Source organism: Pleurodeles waltl, chromosome 7 (genome assembly GCF_031143425.1).
Source record: "Pleurodeles waltl isolate 20211129_DDA chromosome 7, aPleWal1.hap1.20221129, whole genome shotgun sequence".
Lineage (NCBI taxonomy): Eukaryota > Metazoa > Chordata > Amphibia > Caudata > Salamandridae > Pleurodeles > Pleurodeles waltl.
The window spans coordinates 765,822,126-765,839,697 of NC_090446.1; the positions used below are offsets into that span (position 1 = coordinate 765,822,126).

General features: G+C 43.7%; 1 protein-coding gene across 5 annotated transcripts in view; it reads left to right on the top strand.

The window, feature by feature from the left end:
* Window positions 1-17,572, top strand: part of SAR1B (secretion associated Ras related GTPase 1B) — a 258,431-nt gene that overhangs the window by 177,006 nt on the left and 63,853 nt on the right. For all 5 annotated transcript variants that reach the window (XM_069199254.1, XM_069199253.1, XM_069199252.1 and 2 more), the window contains one exon: window positions 4,075-4,140. In XM_069199254.1, the coding sequence (XP_069055355.1) occupies window positions 4,075-4,140 (66 nt within the window). The remainder of the gene's footprint in view (window positions 1-4,074; window positions 4,141-17,572) is intronic.

Sequence of the window (17,572 nt, forward strand, 5' to 3'; positions counted from 1 at the left end):
TTGCCAGGCCCAAACCTTCCCTTTTAGTACATGTAAGGCACCCCCCAGGTAGGCCCAAGGTAGCCCCATGGGCAAGGTGCAGGTTTAAAAGGTAGGACATATACTGGTGTGTTTTACATGTCCTAGTAGTGAAATACTGCTCAATTTGTTTTTTACTATTGCAAGGCCTATCTCTCCCATAGGTTAACATGGGGAATGACTTAAAATAGTCTTTAGGTGTAATTTCCCATTGGGGGCAGATAGAGAAATGGAGATTGGGGTCTCTGAACTCACAATTTAAAAATACATCTTTTGATGAAGTTGGTTTTTAAATTGTATGTTTGAAAATGCCACTTTTAGAAAGTGGGCATTTTCTTGCTTAACCATTATGTGCCTCTGCCTGGCTGCTGAATACACGTCTCAGTTAGACTGACAGTTGGGTTGTTTGTGAGTTCACTCTGGACAGTCCCACAAAGGGAGCTGAGGTGTGTCTTGCATATCCTTATGGGTCTTCCTGGGCTAGAGTGGAGGGAGAAGCTGACACTTGCCCCTGATTAGGGCTGTGCCTATCCTTACTCAAAGCAGGCTCCAACCCCCTAGAGTGTGTCTGGGGCCAATGCAGGGAGAGGGAGGGTCTTGTGCACTACAAATACTTTCCTTTGAAGTTTGCCTTTGAGTATAAGCATTGTACCGCTGACCCCACAACTTCAGAACACTTCTGGACTGTGGACATTCTGCTGGGGAGAAGAGCTGGATGCTTGAGGAGGACCTGCCACTCTCCCTGTTGCTTTGCTGTGCTGGTCTGCTGCTGCTACTGCTTGTGCCCTGGGAGTGAAAGGACTGGACTTTGCTTTCTACATCCTGCTTTCCAAGGTTCTCAAGGGGCTTGAACTGATCTTGCCTCCTGTTAGAAGTCTCAGGGACATCGAAGAATTCATCTGCCAGCCAAGTGTTGCCAAATTCCGTTCCTGGGTCCTTGGAAGTGAGTTCTGGTCAAACCAAGAAGAAACCAAGTGCATCGACTCCAAAGCGACTTTGGAACCGGCTCCGCTGACTCCACGCCGCTGCCTGCACCAGGAGCTGTGGTCCCCACTGAGTGCAATGACCGCAACTGACGACACAGTCTTAACGCTGCTGTAGCGCCATTGAAGTCCCTCCACTGCGTGAGTTCTGAGCGCCATGTCCCTGATGTCCAGTACACCTGGCCCCGCTGCAGCACCTGTGGCCCCATGGTGTGATCACAACACTGCGACGTTGACTCCGAACGTCTTGACATGCTGGATTGATTGACCCCACTGGATTGTAAGGAAACGACAGCTCGTCACGGATGCCCCATCACCTCCACTGCAACCGTAAGGAACCAACACCTCACCTTCCCTGCCTCACAATAAGGAATCAACACCTCACCTCCCCGGTAGCAATAAGTAACCAATGCTGCACTAGCTCCAGCAACGCTTCACCTCCCCGATTCCAATCAATGTCTTTGTTTCATCGTTTTGAAAGGTACTGTACCTGGGGGTCCGTGCGACTCTGTGACTGGCCCACACGAGTGGCATCAGACTGTTGGGAACGACTCCGTCAACAATGTTGTGATAGCCCCAGTCGGAGCTACTGTGTTTCTAAGTGCTATATTGAAGATTAATCTTTGAAAATCTGTATTGTTGCGTATGTATGTTGGATTTTTGTTGTTTTGGTCTTGTTTTATTCAGATAAATATTGGCTATTTTCCTAAGCGGGAGTGGGGTACTTTTGTGGTGTTTTCACTGTGTTACTGTGTGTGTGTGTGGGGGTGCACAAATACTTTACACATTGCCTCTGAGATAAGCCTGACTGTTCGTGCCAGGCTACCAAGGGGGTGAGCTGGGGTTATCTGTGGAGTGTGACTCCCTTACCCTGACTAGAGTTAGGGTCCCTACTTCGACAGGGTGTAACTTGCCTGCCAACTAGAGACCCCATTTCTAACAGAAATGTAAAACCCTACAAAGTCTGCAATCTACCACACTTCCAACTCCTGGGGCTGACAGGTGTCACTAAATTAGAATTGTTTTTTGCATCTTTTTAGGAATGGTTTTAAGCTAAGATGCATTTTAGCCTCTGATGAAAGACTTTTCTTCGTGTGTTTGTGTTCTTGTGAAGCACAACCAGCCGCACACCACTCTGGTCCTGGATTTCCATGTATTTCTCAGGGTGCACTGATTCTTCGGTCACAGACCATCCATCTGTTATACTTGCTGCCAGTCACCAGTGCAGTATGTGAGTGTTTCAGCTGATGTGCTCCCATTGTTTAACCCCAGAAGGAAATGACCTTAGCTGCGGCATTTTGAATCCTCTGAAGTCTGCTTATGTACTTATGGTGTGCACCCACAAAATGTGAGCCTCAGCAATCCAGCCTGGCTACTGTAATAGCCCTTGCCAGGGTATCTCTATTATTTCACTGTGTTTTATATGTGGTGTCCTGATGGAGTCTTGTAGGTCCTATATGGCAGTGATTAGTGCCTGTAGAACATCCTTGGAAAATGTGTGCTACAAGATTTGGTTGTCAAATTGTCACGTGTGCTCTCATTATCCTAAATGAGACTACTGGATTTCTAGGCAGCAGGATCAATCACGGTGTGGGGGACTGAGTCGAACCCACATGTAAGGAACTCTGTCACCCTAAATCCGTTTTTTGCTCTGGCTAACTAGCAGTGCCTCATTTCTCCCAAGGGGAAGAGATGATTGGGCAGCCGAGCGCATGACATCTTTGGAACTTCTCAGGGAAGTCGTGGTCACTCAGATCCAAACCAACTCTCTCATTTACATTATGATCTCATATACAAATGACAAAGGCAGTATAAGTTTTATATAATGTTTTAATAAAACAACTGTATTTTAGATAATAAGGCGTGAGCCGCAATAACCAGAACCATACAACACAGTAGGATTGAAATAGTCACCAGGAGAGTAAAACATAAGAACAAAGCTATCATGGTGTCTAATAGTTTCTTCTCTCCCTCTGCTTGGTCTATTTCAAGCACAGCATGTTAAGCTTCTAACTTGTCTTTCTGAATCCCTGGGGAGACATCAGCCCTCATACCTGAGCAAAGGCCTGTGATCTTGGTTCAGCATCTGCAACAAGGCAGTCAGCGTCTAGTTGTGTTTCCCGGGTCGGAATCTCCCTCTTGCGTGTATTGGGACAAGGAAGTGACTTTATAACTGACATGTCAGCGTGATCACAAAATGTCCCTACGCAGGAATGCCAAAGACTAAACTCCTACCACGTCTAACGGCAATGTACCAGACTGTATCCTTGACTGAAGCACAGAGTGAACAGGAATGTGTTATGGAGAACTCCAGTGCTGAAGTAGGCTAAACAGTGTGATATGAATAAAAAACAAGACCGTAGAACTGGCTATTTGAAAAATAACAGTACGAAGCCTAATAAAAAAGCATTTAGAGCAAAGTGCACAGAGGCTCTAAGCTGCAAGCAAATGAATAAAATACCTCCAGGGCAAAGTGCACAAAGGCCTAAAGCCTGAAGCTAATGCGCAAAGGATACGTAAAACTAACCACACTACAAAATGACATTTTGTAGTAGCACTTCAGGCACCTAACTCCGCTCTAGTACTGTGGCAGAGTTCCGCTATTCTTGAGACAGGAGGACCAAGGACTGGGAGTGCAAGAGTAACTAAAGTGAGTGATCTGAACTTTTTTTTATGTTCTCACTTTTCTGGGTACCCTTTTGACTTTTTTCTCCTTTTCTTCAGTTGCTAGTAAATATATAACATCCAATTTATGGCATGTCCTTTCTTGTATAAAACATTGCATTGTATGGTTAGTTTTTCAAAATAATGCCTTTGGGTTATTTTGGCAAAATCATCAAAGCAATCAAGCAGGATAAAAGGTGATGGATGTTTAATAAACTGCTGCCACAAAATCATTATTTAATACCTTCATAAATGTAAATCACATGCTACGTTTTTTTTGTTATTATTTCCAACCCAATCACAACGTTTGAATTACCAAAGCACTAGGACCTGTATACATACATTTTAAGCAAAGTACTTATGATGTTCACCTTTTGCATAAACCGTTGTGTGTGTGTTTGTGTTTTAGCCTCTGAAGAGCTAACAATTGCCGGCATGACGTTTACCACTTTTGATCTGGGTGGACACGCTCAAGGTAAGAAACATCATATGTACTATATATGTTACATGTGCCTATTTTACAATGAACACTTTGATGTCCACATACCATGTTATTTAGACATAATCGCCCATATTTGTGGGAAGAGAAACGTTTCATACCATCAGTGTGCTCAAAACCTCTAGCTTGAGAATGGTCTGATGGAGTGGGCAGGCCCCAGATCCATCCTGACTTCCCATTGTGGCACTGGTGCAACTGCATCTGTGTAAGGCCCTGTTCTTTGGGGAAATATGGGGTTAGATGTATCAAAGGTTTTTACCCATTCTGTGTCTATGGGGAAAAGTGTTCGTACATATAGCCCTTGCTCACTTGTTCTATGGCACTTAAATTGCAAAAGCATAGTTTTACCCTTTCATCTTGATGAGTTTAGGCTGCATGAGGCCTTCCATAAAACAACATAATTGAGATTATTAAGTCGTTAAAAAGTATATAAATCTCAGTATGTACAAAGGTCCAAATACAGGAATAGTGCTGGCGTTCTCTAGCATCTCTTATTATCTGCCACACACATTTTAAACTGTCTGCTGCCCACTTACAGGAAAGATCAGCTAATGGCAAAGTTCTTTGTCTATAACTGATAAACAGGGAATGCTCGTGAGTGTTTGACATGCCAGTAGGTGTAAAATGCTAGGAGTGCGACCTCTTCATTACAATATGCATAGTACAGTAAATGCGTTAGTTAGTTACCAGTAAACTTGATTACTTTGTGTTGATGTCTTCCCGGATAGAGTCCTCACACGCGAGATGTATTCTTCGTCCTGCAGAACCTTTCTAACCAACACAAATTAGTTCCTCCATGACGGCTGCTATTACCCAGCCACCCCTATAACAAGGAGGAACTACTATGTCATATCCTGTTGATTATCCAAGCACTAGATAACCACGAGAATAAGAAACAAAAAATATAACCAATCCCAAACTCTGGGAGGGATGGTGAGGACTATATTGGGGAAGACTGGACTCGGAGTAAAGAAGATCACTGGTAAGTTACTGGGGCATTACCTCCTTATTTGTCTTCCCCGATCCAGCCCTTACATGTGAGATAGTACCCAAGCATAACAGAATGATTATATTTCACATAAAGAACTTCACAACATTGTAAGTGAAAAGCAAGAGAAACTGTTAATGAAGGACAAAGTTTAGTAAATCAAACAACATCTTCCTATTCAGCTTGAAAGAAACACATATTCCTGACTATGAAACTGAAGACAGAGCATGATTACCATAGGATGTAGAAAAACCCTCCCCAACTGAACTCGATTATGAGATGAGAAAGTGTTTGGAGAACTCAATGTATCAGCACAGAATCTATCTCATAGGCAAGCCCCCATTAGGATGCCCATGAAGCCAAAATGCCTCTTGTGAATCTGCCCTTCACCTTTAGAGGATTAAAAGAATTAGACAATTTATAGCTCTTGATAATGGCAGATTTAATCCTTCTAGAGATAGTTGCTGTAGAAAGACTAGATACTTTACTGCGGATCCCATATGTAATAAATAGGGAGTTCACCTGCCAAAAAGGAGAAGTCCTTTGTAAATAACGGACAAAGTCCTATGTAGATCCAAAATGTGCAACTGTTCCTCCTCAGCAGAGGAGTGGGAAAATGTCAAGAGAACAATGTCCTGTGGACAGTAAAAGGCAGTCAGATCCTTGGACAAAAGAGCAGGACTAGGACAAAGGACAATTTTAGTAGGAAAGAAGCATAAAAAAGGTGAAACAGAAAGTAGAGCCCAATTTCACTTACCCTTCTCCCTGAACAAATTGCCACCAAAAAAAACACTTTCTCTTTGAGGAACTTCAAGTCTAAGAACCAGGAGGTTCAAAAAGAGGACCAGTCAATGCCTTGAATACCAAATGCAAATCCCAAGCTGGAGTAGGGGAGCGAATTGTTGGCACTGTAAAAAGAAGCTAAGTCATAAACTTGATACCAAAGGAGTAATGATAGAAATTCTCTCACGCTGAAAAGCTTGGACTCTGCCCATTGGGCTCGAATGGTGGAGGTAGCTAAACCCAGAACAAAGCAATCTCACAAAATATCCAATATTTTCACTGGCTCACAAAGTGTAGGCTGCAGAGTTTTAGAAATACACCACTGCTCAAAGTTGCACATATGGCGACTATACATTTCTAATGGCTGGATGTCTTGAGATGCTTGTCCAAAAGCTGTAATAGATGAAGAACTAATATGTCCCTTCTCTTGGGGAGTGGAATACCTCCCCCACATCCATGCAGAGGAGAACTCCAATGCATTGTAGTGTTTGTGTTGGATGAAGGTGGCAGTTTTGGAGATTTAGGAGGATTCCAAAATCGTAAAGGAGACCACACACCTTTTGACGTCTTCCAGTGCCTTAAAAAAAGGTGGCAATCAACCTGTCACTTATAAAAGGCTACAACTGAATAAGTGGACTTTGTAAAGTACCCACTAGAGGAGCCAAGATCTTTGTAAAAACGTGTGGGGCTGAAGTTGGACCAAAAGGAAGAACTTGAAACTGGTAGTGCTGGCCTCCTGCTGAGAATCGTAGCAACTGCGGATGTGCTGGAGGTATTGGAACATGAAGATTTATATCCAGCATATCCATTGATGCCAGATAGTCTCCTTGCACCAACATCAGGAAAATGCTCTGCAGAATCACCATCTTGAAAGTCTGCTGTTCTAGATAATGGCTGAGACTTTTGAGATCCAGTACTGGTTGAAAGTCTCCTGACATGTTTTATGAAAAAAATAATTGATTAGTGTCCATTGCCCTGCTCCTGAAAAGGAACTAGAACAATTGCTGCTTTGAGGAGAAGCTTTTAAATAAAGTCCAAAGTGCTTGACATTGTTGGGAATTGCCTAGAAGAGGAATTACTTTGGAGCAAGAAGATGAGTGAGATTAGTGATAATTCCAGGCTGTAACCTTCCATCACCATTTTGAATGCCCATTGATACTGGACCAATCTCTTCCAAATCTTCTGAAAGCAAAAATGGCTACCCCCAATCAGCATCGCCTGTCAGTAGTCATGCTTGGAGGGGTGAGGTTGGTGGAGACAAATTGGGACCAGAGTTTTTCTGAATTTGGAGTCCCTTAGCCACAACCTCTTCCTTGAAATGGCTGTGAGGACCCCATTATGCCCCGGAAGGAAACTCTCTTCAGTAACCAAAACATTTACCTCTGGAAAAAGTTTTAACCTGGGTCAAGAGCTTTTTGTTTTCTACTGTAGTCTTTTTCATGCCCTCTAACTGTTGACCAAACAGCTTTGATCCATCGAAAGGCACTTTCAGTAAAACAGACTTTTGCTTTGTGTCAGCCTTTCAAGATCTCACCCTGAGGTGAAGGCTGGCTAAAAATTGTTGCTTCTGAGGCCGTGGCAGAGGCACACAAGTTTTCAAAGGACAAGTCAGAGAGAAAACTTCATTGCTGTTACATGAAACTTAGAAGAGAAGAACAGTCATAACCCTCGGACATGGGATCCGCCAAGGCCTTAAATTCTTACAAGAACGACTGCAACATATATATGGTGTATATGTGTTGGCTGTGATGGAAAAAAGTCGAAGGCCCTTATAATTGCTTAACTGCACTATCCACTTTCTAGTCAACAGTATAGTTTGGTGATGCATCCTCTGGAATTACATTCCCGTGTCATCATGTTATCAACATTGACAGCAGCTGGAAAATGGTCCAAGAACTTGCCCACTGAATAACGGTTTGCCAGAAGTCTCGGAAACGCAGTCTTATTTACTTCCTTTCATTCAGGCTACAGAAACTGTCTGATAGCCTCATGTGAAAGAAGGGATTCTGGCTCTATTTGCTGATACTGTGACAAAATTCAGGAGTGGATTCTGAAGAAGGCACATTTAGAATTTCCTTCAACCGCTGAAGCACCTCTGAAGGTTCAGGACCCTTTACAAATCACCCTTTTGGACCCTCCTCCTCCATAACTGTGCCAGGACCAGTAAAATCTTCCATCCCGGAACCTTGGCTTGTAATGGTCCTTCACTGGCTTGGAAACCAGCTTTCACTGCTAGCTGAATCATCTGCTTAATTGCATCAAGCGAAGGGGGCTCATTGGAGGGACCAGACAAATTCCCAACTGCTTCCTCCATCTCAGCAAAATATATGTAATACAGCAGTCAGCTTAACCAAAAGCATTCACAAAACCATGTGTCCCAAACCAAAACCAGACAATGCTTCCTGCATCAGCCGGTTTCTAAGCATCTAAAGTCTTGCGGCTGCTTCTGCTAGAAGACGGCTTGCGACTTGCAATCTTGGATCGGGCATCACTTCTTGATAAATCATTTGCACATTTTTTGTGCTCTGTGCCAAATGTATGCCAACCGACCAAAAGACAGGTTAAATAATGGGGAAATATCACATAAAGGGCTGAACAAACCATCCGTACAAGCAAAAGAAGATTGCTATAGAAACCAACAGTTAAAAAGTAAACAGAAAAAACTGAATTATATTGCAAACGCCTTTCCTATTTACCAGTGTCACCTTAATGGCTTCATGTAGGGCATGTAGAAGACAACCTTTGTTTGCTGTGTCATTTTGTTTAGTCTGTGTTGGTCATACGTTGCATTGCGTTTTCTTTATGATTTTGGGCTTGTTGCTGTTGTGTGCAGTAAGGCACTACCTGTGATGGTGCTGATATGCAGGAAGGTTAATGTCTCATTTATTACCCATTCAATGAAAATAGGGGCTGATATCTGCAACAAATGTAAAAACAAACATTCAATTGTTTCCAGGTCTCTCGCTAAGTACGAACCCCCCAACAACCTCTTTGACCTCTTGCCTTTGCTCTTCTTCCTCTGATACAGTCCGGCATCATTGGAGCAGCACTCCTTCAACAAAATGTTTTCCTTTCATCATTTTGTCCAGTTTCTAAATTCCTTCGTCACATAGCGACCCACTTGTTAAATTCGTGTGATAGTCACTGCATGTTAACTCAGGTTGTAACTGTATTTGCACCCAGCCAGGCCTGTCAATGTAACCTTTACGTCTCATGTCCTGCAGCCTCTTGCCATCAGCTGGTATCAGACTCTGAAGGAGCAAACAGGTGCCTTCCGTGTGACAGTGCCACAAGGTCGAATTTGGAATACAACTAGGCCAGGCACCACAAGAATAGAGACCCACACTCAGAGATCGTCACCTTTCATGAAGCACTGCTAAATTAATTTCAGGGGTCTCATTTTTTAAAATATGTGTAGTAAATTAAGCAAGTACGGACTGTGTCAATGCCTTGCTCAACAAAGTGGGATACCCTGTCCCAATGAATTATATCCTGGACTCTGATTATCACAGAAATCAAGTCCAAAGCCAAGATGGAAGGGTTTAGGTCAGCCTGCACTGGTCAGTCCTGGGGGAAGAGGAGTGTGTTTGAAAGGTGAATAAGAGGGTCCTGTGGAGTTGGCTCATTGGCCCTCTGATCCTCCTGCCTTGGCCGAGTTACAGGAAACAAAGGGCTGGGTGACCCTGCGTACAAGAATGGAACTGATTCGATACATAGACTTGATGATTATATATTAACCATTTGGAAATGGGAGCACACAAAAACAGCTAAAAGTTGAAGCTGCTCAGCATCTGCGAGCCAAATAGTACCACAATAAAGCAAGATCAAGCATTGATGAAGCAATTTGTTTTGAGTTTGGATCTAAATATTTTGTTGTGCTAAAACAACATTCCATGCACAAAAGGCTGTCCACGGAGCCGATCATTGTAGGAAAGACACAGTAAGTGTGACCCTATGGATGCTTAGTGGACCAGTGCATAACAGTAAAATATATGCACATAGTGCTTGAGATTGTAGTTTTCATTGCTAAATATTTGCAATCACAAATAAATCCCTCTCCCTCTTCCCCACTGGTTCTCATTCTGCAGTAGTGGAAACTCTTCTCTGAGGATGTTCACTGTCATACTGGAGATTAATTAAATAATGTGTGTTTCATTCACATTCCATGCCTTGTTCCCCCTTTCTTTCACTGGCTAGATAGTGGCTCTGTAGTGATCTTCAGCTCTGCTGATTAAGCAAAATAGAAAGAATAGTGAGGTAATGAGACTGTCACAGCTACATGTAAAGTAGAAGGAGGCGGGAGGTAGACACAGATGATATAGAGAGAGATATGTGAGATAAGGAGGCACATAAGGTAGAAATAGAATGGTGAGGTGGCCAGAAAGATATGCACAGGTAGAAAGTGGAAAAGGTGCATAGAAAAAGGGAGGTAGCATGATAAATACGATTTTGGAGTGAGGTAAAACAGGTAGACTCGCAGAGAGAGCTAGAAACACGTATAATGAAATGTAATGTGAGTGGTGGTTTACACAAAGAAGTGAGGTAGAAAGGTAATGTAGGAAGAGGGCTTAGCTATAGAGAAATAGAGATGGAAAGCTGAAGAGGTGCACAGGCAATAGGATGAGGTAGAAGTACAGAGAAATGCAAGTTAGAGACGGCGGTGAGGTAGAGAGTGGGCCAGAACGAGAAGTAAGGTACAGAAAGATAGGTTAAGTAGGCAGCAAGGTAGAGAAAAAGGTAGATTGAGAGGGGTGAAAACGTTAGAAAAATAGATTATTTGTAGAGAGAAGAGGTGAAGAAAAGAGGTGAAGTAGAGAGAAATGGGGGGGGAGAGAGGAGATTGAGACAGAGGAAGAGTACAGTGTGAGGAAAAGAGAACTGAAGTCGGGAGATGAAGAAAGAGGGAGAGAAGGTGTTCTTGAAAGGTGGTCCAGAGAGAGATGAAAGAGTGAAAAGCCAAGAATAAACTCAAAAGACTGTAAGAGGTAGAGAAAGATTTAGTGATAGAGGAGTAGGGTTAGGAGAGAAGTGACGTCGAGGGAATAGAGGTAGACGGAAGTGAAGAGGTGAGACTGATCACAGTGAGAGAGTGAACTATAGGGGGGAGATCCATGCGGAAGTGTAAAGGATATGACGTAGAGAGGGATGAGGAAGAGAGGGGTGCGGTAAAGAGAGGTGGGGCATAGAGATAGATGTGGTTGAAAGAGAGTTAAAGTAGTTGGAGGAGTTAGGCAGGGCAGTGAGAGGAAAAGACTGTAGGGTGCTGGGAAATGGGTGAGGTAGAGGTGGGGTTGGGGGCGTGGCAGAGATTTGAAGCCAGATATAGGTAGGAGGAGATGGAGGCAGGTAGAAACAGGTGTGTTACAGAGATATATATTTGAAAGAGAGACAGGAGGTGGATGGAAAGGTTGTACAATTAGGCTAAGGTAGAGACTGAGGGGTAGGTACAAAAAGGTGTAGAGGTTAGTGGAAAGAGATGAAAAGAAAAGGGGTGAGGTAGAAGAGCAGGGCTCAAATAAGGACAGATGTCTGATACTGAAAGATAAGTGTGGCAGAGAAAGAGAGGTTGAAAGTAAAAAAGAGATGACAGAAAGGTAGTCAGAGAGAGGGGTAGATAGATATGGGCAGGGATTTGCAGTCGGATGCGTTAGAGAGAAAGGGGGCACGGAAAAGCTAGGAAGAGAGTGGAATTAGTAAATGGTGAAGAACAAAGATAAGGGAGAGGTAGATAAACAGAGGGAAGTGAGGTGAACAGTAAATTAGAGGACAGTAGACAAAAAACATGAAGAGACCGGAAAAGAAGGGTGATGGCAGATAATAAGAGATGCTTGAGCAGGCTAGAGCAGGTGATGGGTGAAGCGAGAAAGAGAGATAAACAGAAAGGTAGAAAGCTGTGAGTCTTGGATAGGAAGAGAAACATTACAACACAACAAAGAAAGGGGGTGAAAGCCACTGCCAGGCTCCTACGGTGAGGGGTGAAATAGCTCTTCACAGCTGGGCTCTGGCGATGCTGGACCTACTACACTCCCCTGGCCTGCCTCAATCTGCACACATTACTGTGTGTCTGTAGCCGGCCAACACAAACCTCATACACTGCTGGCCCGGCCCAGCAAGGGACAGGTAAGGCCGCTGCCAGCCCTTCCTAGAGGGTGGGGAGGAGACAAGAGACAGTTTGCCCCTCTTGGAAGCCACCAGAGACGGCGTCGAACACAGATTGGCGTTGAAAATGGTCACCACTGAACCCCAAAAAATCAGCCCACAGCTTGGCCTTGGACACCAGCTCTTCGCCTGCTGCCCGAATTACCCGATTTACCAATCCGACCCTGAGAGTAGGCTATTTATGGCATGCAGTCACACCTTTGTGGATGGTTCCCTGCAGGAACAAAGGGGTTTAAAACCATACTCCAAAAGGGACGTCTGATGCTAACCTGGTGTTAAGGTGGGAAAACAATTTTGTGAAATGGGCACCAGAAACTGATGTTCATGGTCACACAACACTACTGTTAATGTGGGTCAGAGTAAAGATCTTTTAAAACCTCTTTACCACTCTTTTAGAGGGAAAGTTGTAGTGGCTATTATTTTTGTAAAAAATTATGTTTATCGCTTTTTGCAGATTAACTTTGCCTTTTTTGGTAAGATTATTTTAAAGCCCCAGATGGGCCATCTACTAAGTCATGCTGCAACAGGTTTTTACCACTCAACCAAATAAGATAGATTAGAAGGGCACGTTTTTTATTTTCCCCTGATGAACCTTTGAATAATCAGTAATAATTGTATAAATGACTTTTTTATGCTGTTAAATAATACTACTGTCCCCAACCAGCTTTAATGCTAGGTTGGTTCAATAGTGGGCATGGTGTGACTAAACTCTAAAACACTTTCTTGACCCCATAGAAACAGATGTAGGAGTTTGTGGGGCCTGCTGAAAACTGCACCACTATACTGAATTGGTCTATTGAAATCAGTTCCTACATTTGTTTTGTAAAGAAAACTGCCCCAGATTCAACACCCTACATCCTTCCTTCGTTTCTGTACATAGATATCAAAGTATCGAGCTACGGTATAGATTCCATGCTGGCCGCTTAAGAAATCCATTGGCGGGCTTTCTACTTTTTTCAACTCTTGTAACTAATACATTGACAACAGTAGAGAGGCTCACCTTTCAGTCTCCTAGGGCTAAATTGAGCTGAGCTATTGATATAAACTTACTGGGAGAGGTTGGTACCAGAATATAATTATCAGAATATAGCTTTACACAAATGTTGGGCTCAAAACATTGTTTACAAAAATATCACCCCAGTGAAGTTCATGTTAGAAAATCTACAACCAAAGACACAATATTTTTCTTAGCTATATTTACAACACATCATTTATGTTAGATGATATTTCTGTTTACCACATTGTAACATACATCTGAAGTGCGAATCATCACTGAATGACCGCTAGACATCAATTCAGAGAGATTGTTCTTTATACTGCAGCAATTGCCCCCACTGTCAAGTTACTAGGTACTCAACAACCAACAGGGTTGTCATCTGAACCCTTTATGGGAAATGCAGTAAGAGTCAGTGCAAGAAACACAGTTCACATCATTAATCTTGATTAGAACATTGGAATGTTGAGGGCACCATTGAAGACAGTGGAGTGGCTCTGGGCTTATAATGGCTGGTATAAGCCCGGAGTTCCAACATTCCAATGGTTGTCTTCATGTTTCTTCATTTTTAATCTAGAACATGTTCTCATAGCCGTATAGCCCTTCTCCCTCAGGCTATACTGGTTGTTAAAGGCCCTCACCTTTATTATTGGCCCCTGCCTATAACTCTCTTTCAGGGCCTTTAACAACTAGTATAGCCTTGAGCAACGGGCCATAAGGCTATAGTGTTAACAATTTTGTTTACGATCAACCAAACTCTGTACTCGTTGGTAACATCTGAATAGACACTCTTCTGAATATTCAGTGCCACTAAATATACCTCATAAATTAAATCATACCCTTGAACAGTGTTAGAAATCGGGTCTCTAGATGGCAGTCAGTTTGAACCCTGTCCGAGTAGGGACCCTCACTCTAGTCAGGGTAAGGGAGATACCCGCACAGATAACCCCTGCTCACCCCCTTGGTAGCTTGGCACGAGCAGTCTGGCTTATCTCAGAAGCAATGTGTAAAGCATTTGCACATAACACACAGTAATAAATGAAAACACTACAAAAGGACAACACACAAGTTTTAGAAAAAATAGCTAATGTTTATCTATGTAAGATGAGACCAAATCCACTATCCAATAATAGCTATATGAATTCTGCAAGATTTACTTAAAAATACAGTTCCTTGAAGTCGATAACTCCACCTGGGGGCTATCATGGCGTCGTGATCAACAAAACCAACAGTTCAGGGCGGCCGCGGTGTCGCGGGGAAGCTATGGTGTCGGGAAGTCCTGCAAACAGTACCTTGGATTTGCAGGGCGTCGTGATCCATGCAGTGAGCTCCAGAGAGCAGCGTCGGTCCCGGAGTCGGTGCGTGGGTCTTCAGGCCCTTAAAGTCACACGCGTTGCGGATCGAACTCCGGGCTGATGAAGTCAGGAATGCTGACATGAATGGCGTCGGGGCTGAGGTGCGAAGCAGGACGGTGCAAAGTGGGGTGCCCACAGGCCACGGTACAGGCAGTGGCTCGGTGACGGTCATCTAGCAACGTCGGTGAGACCAGGGCTTCAGTGTGAAGCGGGGTAGTGTGTCCACAGGCCACGGTTGCAGGCAGCGGCGTCATCGTCAGCAGGAGCGGCGGCGTCGGGAATGCTCAAGCTGAGGTGTGAGCAGGCGATGCGGGAGTGCAGGGCCCACAGGTCGGGATGTGAGCAGCAGCTTGGTGAAGTCATCCGATGATGGCATCGGTGAGACCAGGGTCGTGGTGCGAAGCGGGGCTGTGTGGCTCAGTGCGGCGTCAGCAGGTCATGGTGCAGGCCAACTGCATCATTGGCAGCGTTTCAGTGGCTTCTCCTCTTGTTCAACACAAAACACATAGATCCCAGTGCTGCAGGTCAGGGAAACTGAAGTATTTGGTGTCCCTGAGACTTCCAACAGGAGGCAAGCTCTACTCCAAGCCCTTGGAGAACTTTCTCAAGCAGGACACACAGTACACCCTTTGCACTCTTTTCAGGCAGAAGCAGCAACTGCAGGCCAGTCCAGCAAAGCAACACAGCAAAGGGACAGTACCCCTCCTCCAGCTCTTCTCCTTGGCAGAGGTTTCTCTTGATTCCAGAAAGATTCTAATAGTCTGGGGTTTTGGGTCTTCTTCTTATACCCCGTTCTGCCTTTGAAGTTGGCAAACGTTAAAGCAAAGTCTCAGGTGTTTGCAAGATCCTTCCTTGTCCAGGCCAGGTCCCAGACACACACCAGGGGGTTGGAGATCGCATTGTGTGAAGGCAGGCACAGCTCTTCCAGGTGTAAGTGACCACCCCTCCCCCACTCTAGCTCAGATGGCTCATCAAGATATGCAGGCTACACCCCAGCTCCCTTTGTGTCACTGTGTAGAGGAGAGGTGTGAACAGCCCAACTGTCAAACTGACCCAGGCGGGGAATCCACAAACAGGCAGAGTCACAGAATAGTTTAAGCAAGAAATTGCCTACTTTCTAAAAGTTATTCTACAAAATGAGGCAAACACAAATAACCCTTAGACCTGAGTGATTAAATAATAAGTACAAACTTGGCCACTCGGAGGAAGTATACGCCTAGACTTCCAGGGCACTTTTAAGTTCACAGAAACTTCTTATATCTAGGTATAAAATCTTTAGATCAGTTCATATTTCGTATTTCTTATTTTTTATTTCTTTTATCCAAATAGGTTTATATATTTGTAAAAAAACGTGAACATTTAAAAATATTTTCTTCAAAGGTGCTCCTAAAATAACTGTGCAGTGAAAGTGATTAGTCTGATAATTAAAGTGCCAGAGTGTTATATACAATACATACAGAATGTGGTTAAAAAGCATAAGAAAACAGTGAACTTCAAGAAGACCCCTTTATTCCAGGTGTCTTGAAGTCACCTTGTATATTTAATCCACATTTAATATAGTCAACGTTCCGACCCTATGTAAAGACACAAATCAATATCGGGTCATGTTCAGGACTGAAAAGTTCTTTATGCCGGTAGAACCTATTATTCAAGATTTTAAACATTGATTTTCCCAAGTATTTCATAGCAATTATCAAAAACATCTGGACTAAGCAGTGTTAAAACAGGGGGCCAAAAAGAAACTAGCACACCTGGAAAAGGAGGTCCATAAACTCACCAGGCAGTATACGATTCATCCTACACCACACGTTCTTTGTCAGCTGAAGTCCACTAAATAGGATCTAAACTCCTGTTCTATGATGTAGGCTGATTATGCCCTGCTGCACCTTAAGTGGCACCACTGGGAGCAAGGGGAGAAGGCGGGCAGACTAGTAGTGGCCCATTTATGACAATGGGAGGTCAGTCAAACCATTCTGTAAAGATAGCAGAAACAGTTGCTTGATTCATCAAGGGCCTCTACTGCTCAGAGGTGCCAGGTGACCTCCAATATGAACAGGTTTTCTTTGACAATATTCAGCTGCCCACCCTATGGCCTTTATAAATGATATCAGATGTTCAGCTATACACCCTATCAGAGGTGGGCAGACTGTTTTAAGAGAGGGAGATAACAAAGGTTGAAATCTCAGAGGCTTTCGCTTACTTATTCAAAAACAATGTGCTGGGGGATACTGGAGGATACTGGTTCCCCCAACTAAATTCTGTAAAATTAACAAATTCCTGATGGAGCTTCTCCGTCACAAAGTCTTTAAGGACACTGACACGTTGTGTCCGGAATTCAACAAGGCCCTTTTTGGTCTCATACTGAAACCAGACAAAGACCTCTCCCTCATCCCAAATTCTCTGGGCTGTTGGGAAAGCCACTTTATGGGGAGATCTTAAGGGAGACTCAGCAGTGTTAAAACGGGAGGCCTGGGAGAAACTGGCACACCTAGAAGAGGAGGTCCATAACCTCACTAGACAGTATGTGAATCATCCTATACTGCGCCTTATTCATCAGCTGGAATCTGCTAAATAAGATCTAACCTATTTTATGAAACATGCTGATTATGCCTTCCTGCGCCTTCAGTGGCACCACTACGAGCAAGGGGAGAAGACGAGCAGACTGTTAGTGGCCCAGTTGCGACAGTGGGAGGTCAGTCTAGCCGTACCAGCAATCCAGGACGAAGCCAAGCGGCTCCTGACCCATCCTGTAGGGCTAGCAGAAACATTTGCTCGATTCCTCAATGGACTCTACTGCTCAGAGGCAACAGATAACCTCCAGTATGAACAGGCTTTCTTTGACGGTATTCACCTACCTACCCTATCAACTTTATGAATTATATCAGATGTTGTCTGATATCATTCATAAATACAGACGTGAAAGACCTTGCAAAAGTACTTGCGATCTGACTCAAAAAGGCACATTTTTTTTATGTTGGTCTATTTTACAGATCTTGCTTTGGGGCAGCGTACAGATGGTGAACATTCTGATGGTGCTCAGATTTAACTATGATTGGGTTAAGCTGCCATTTCTGGCCCGAAAGACACATTTTGCCCTTTAAATTGATGCAGTTAACTCATCAAGACATT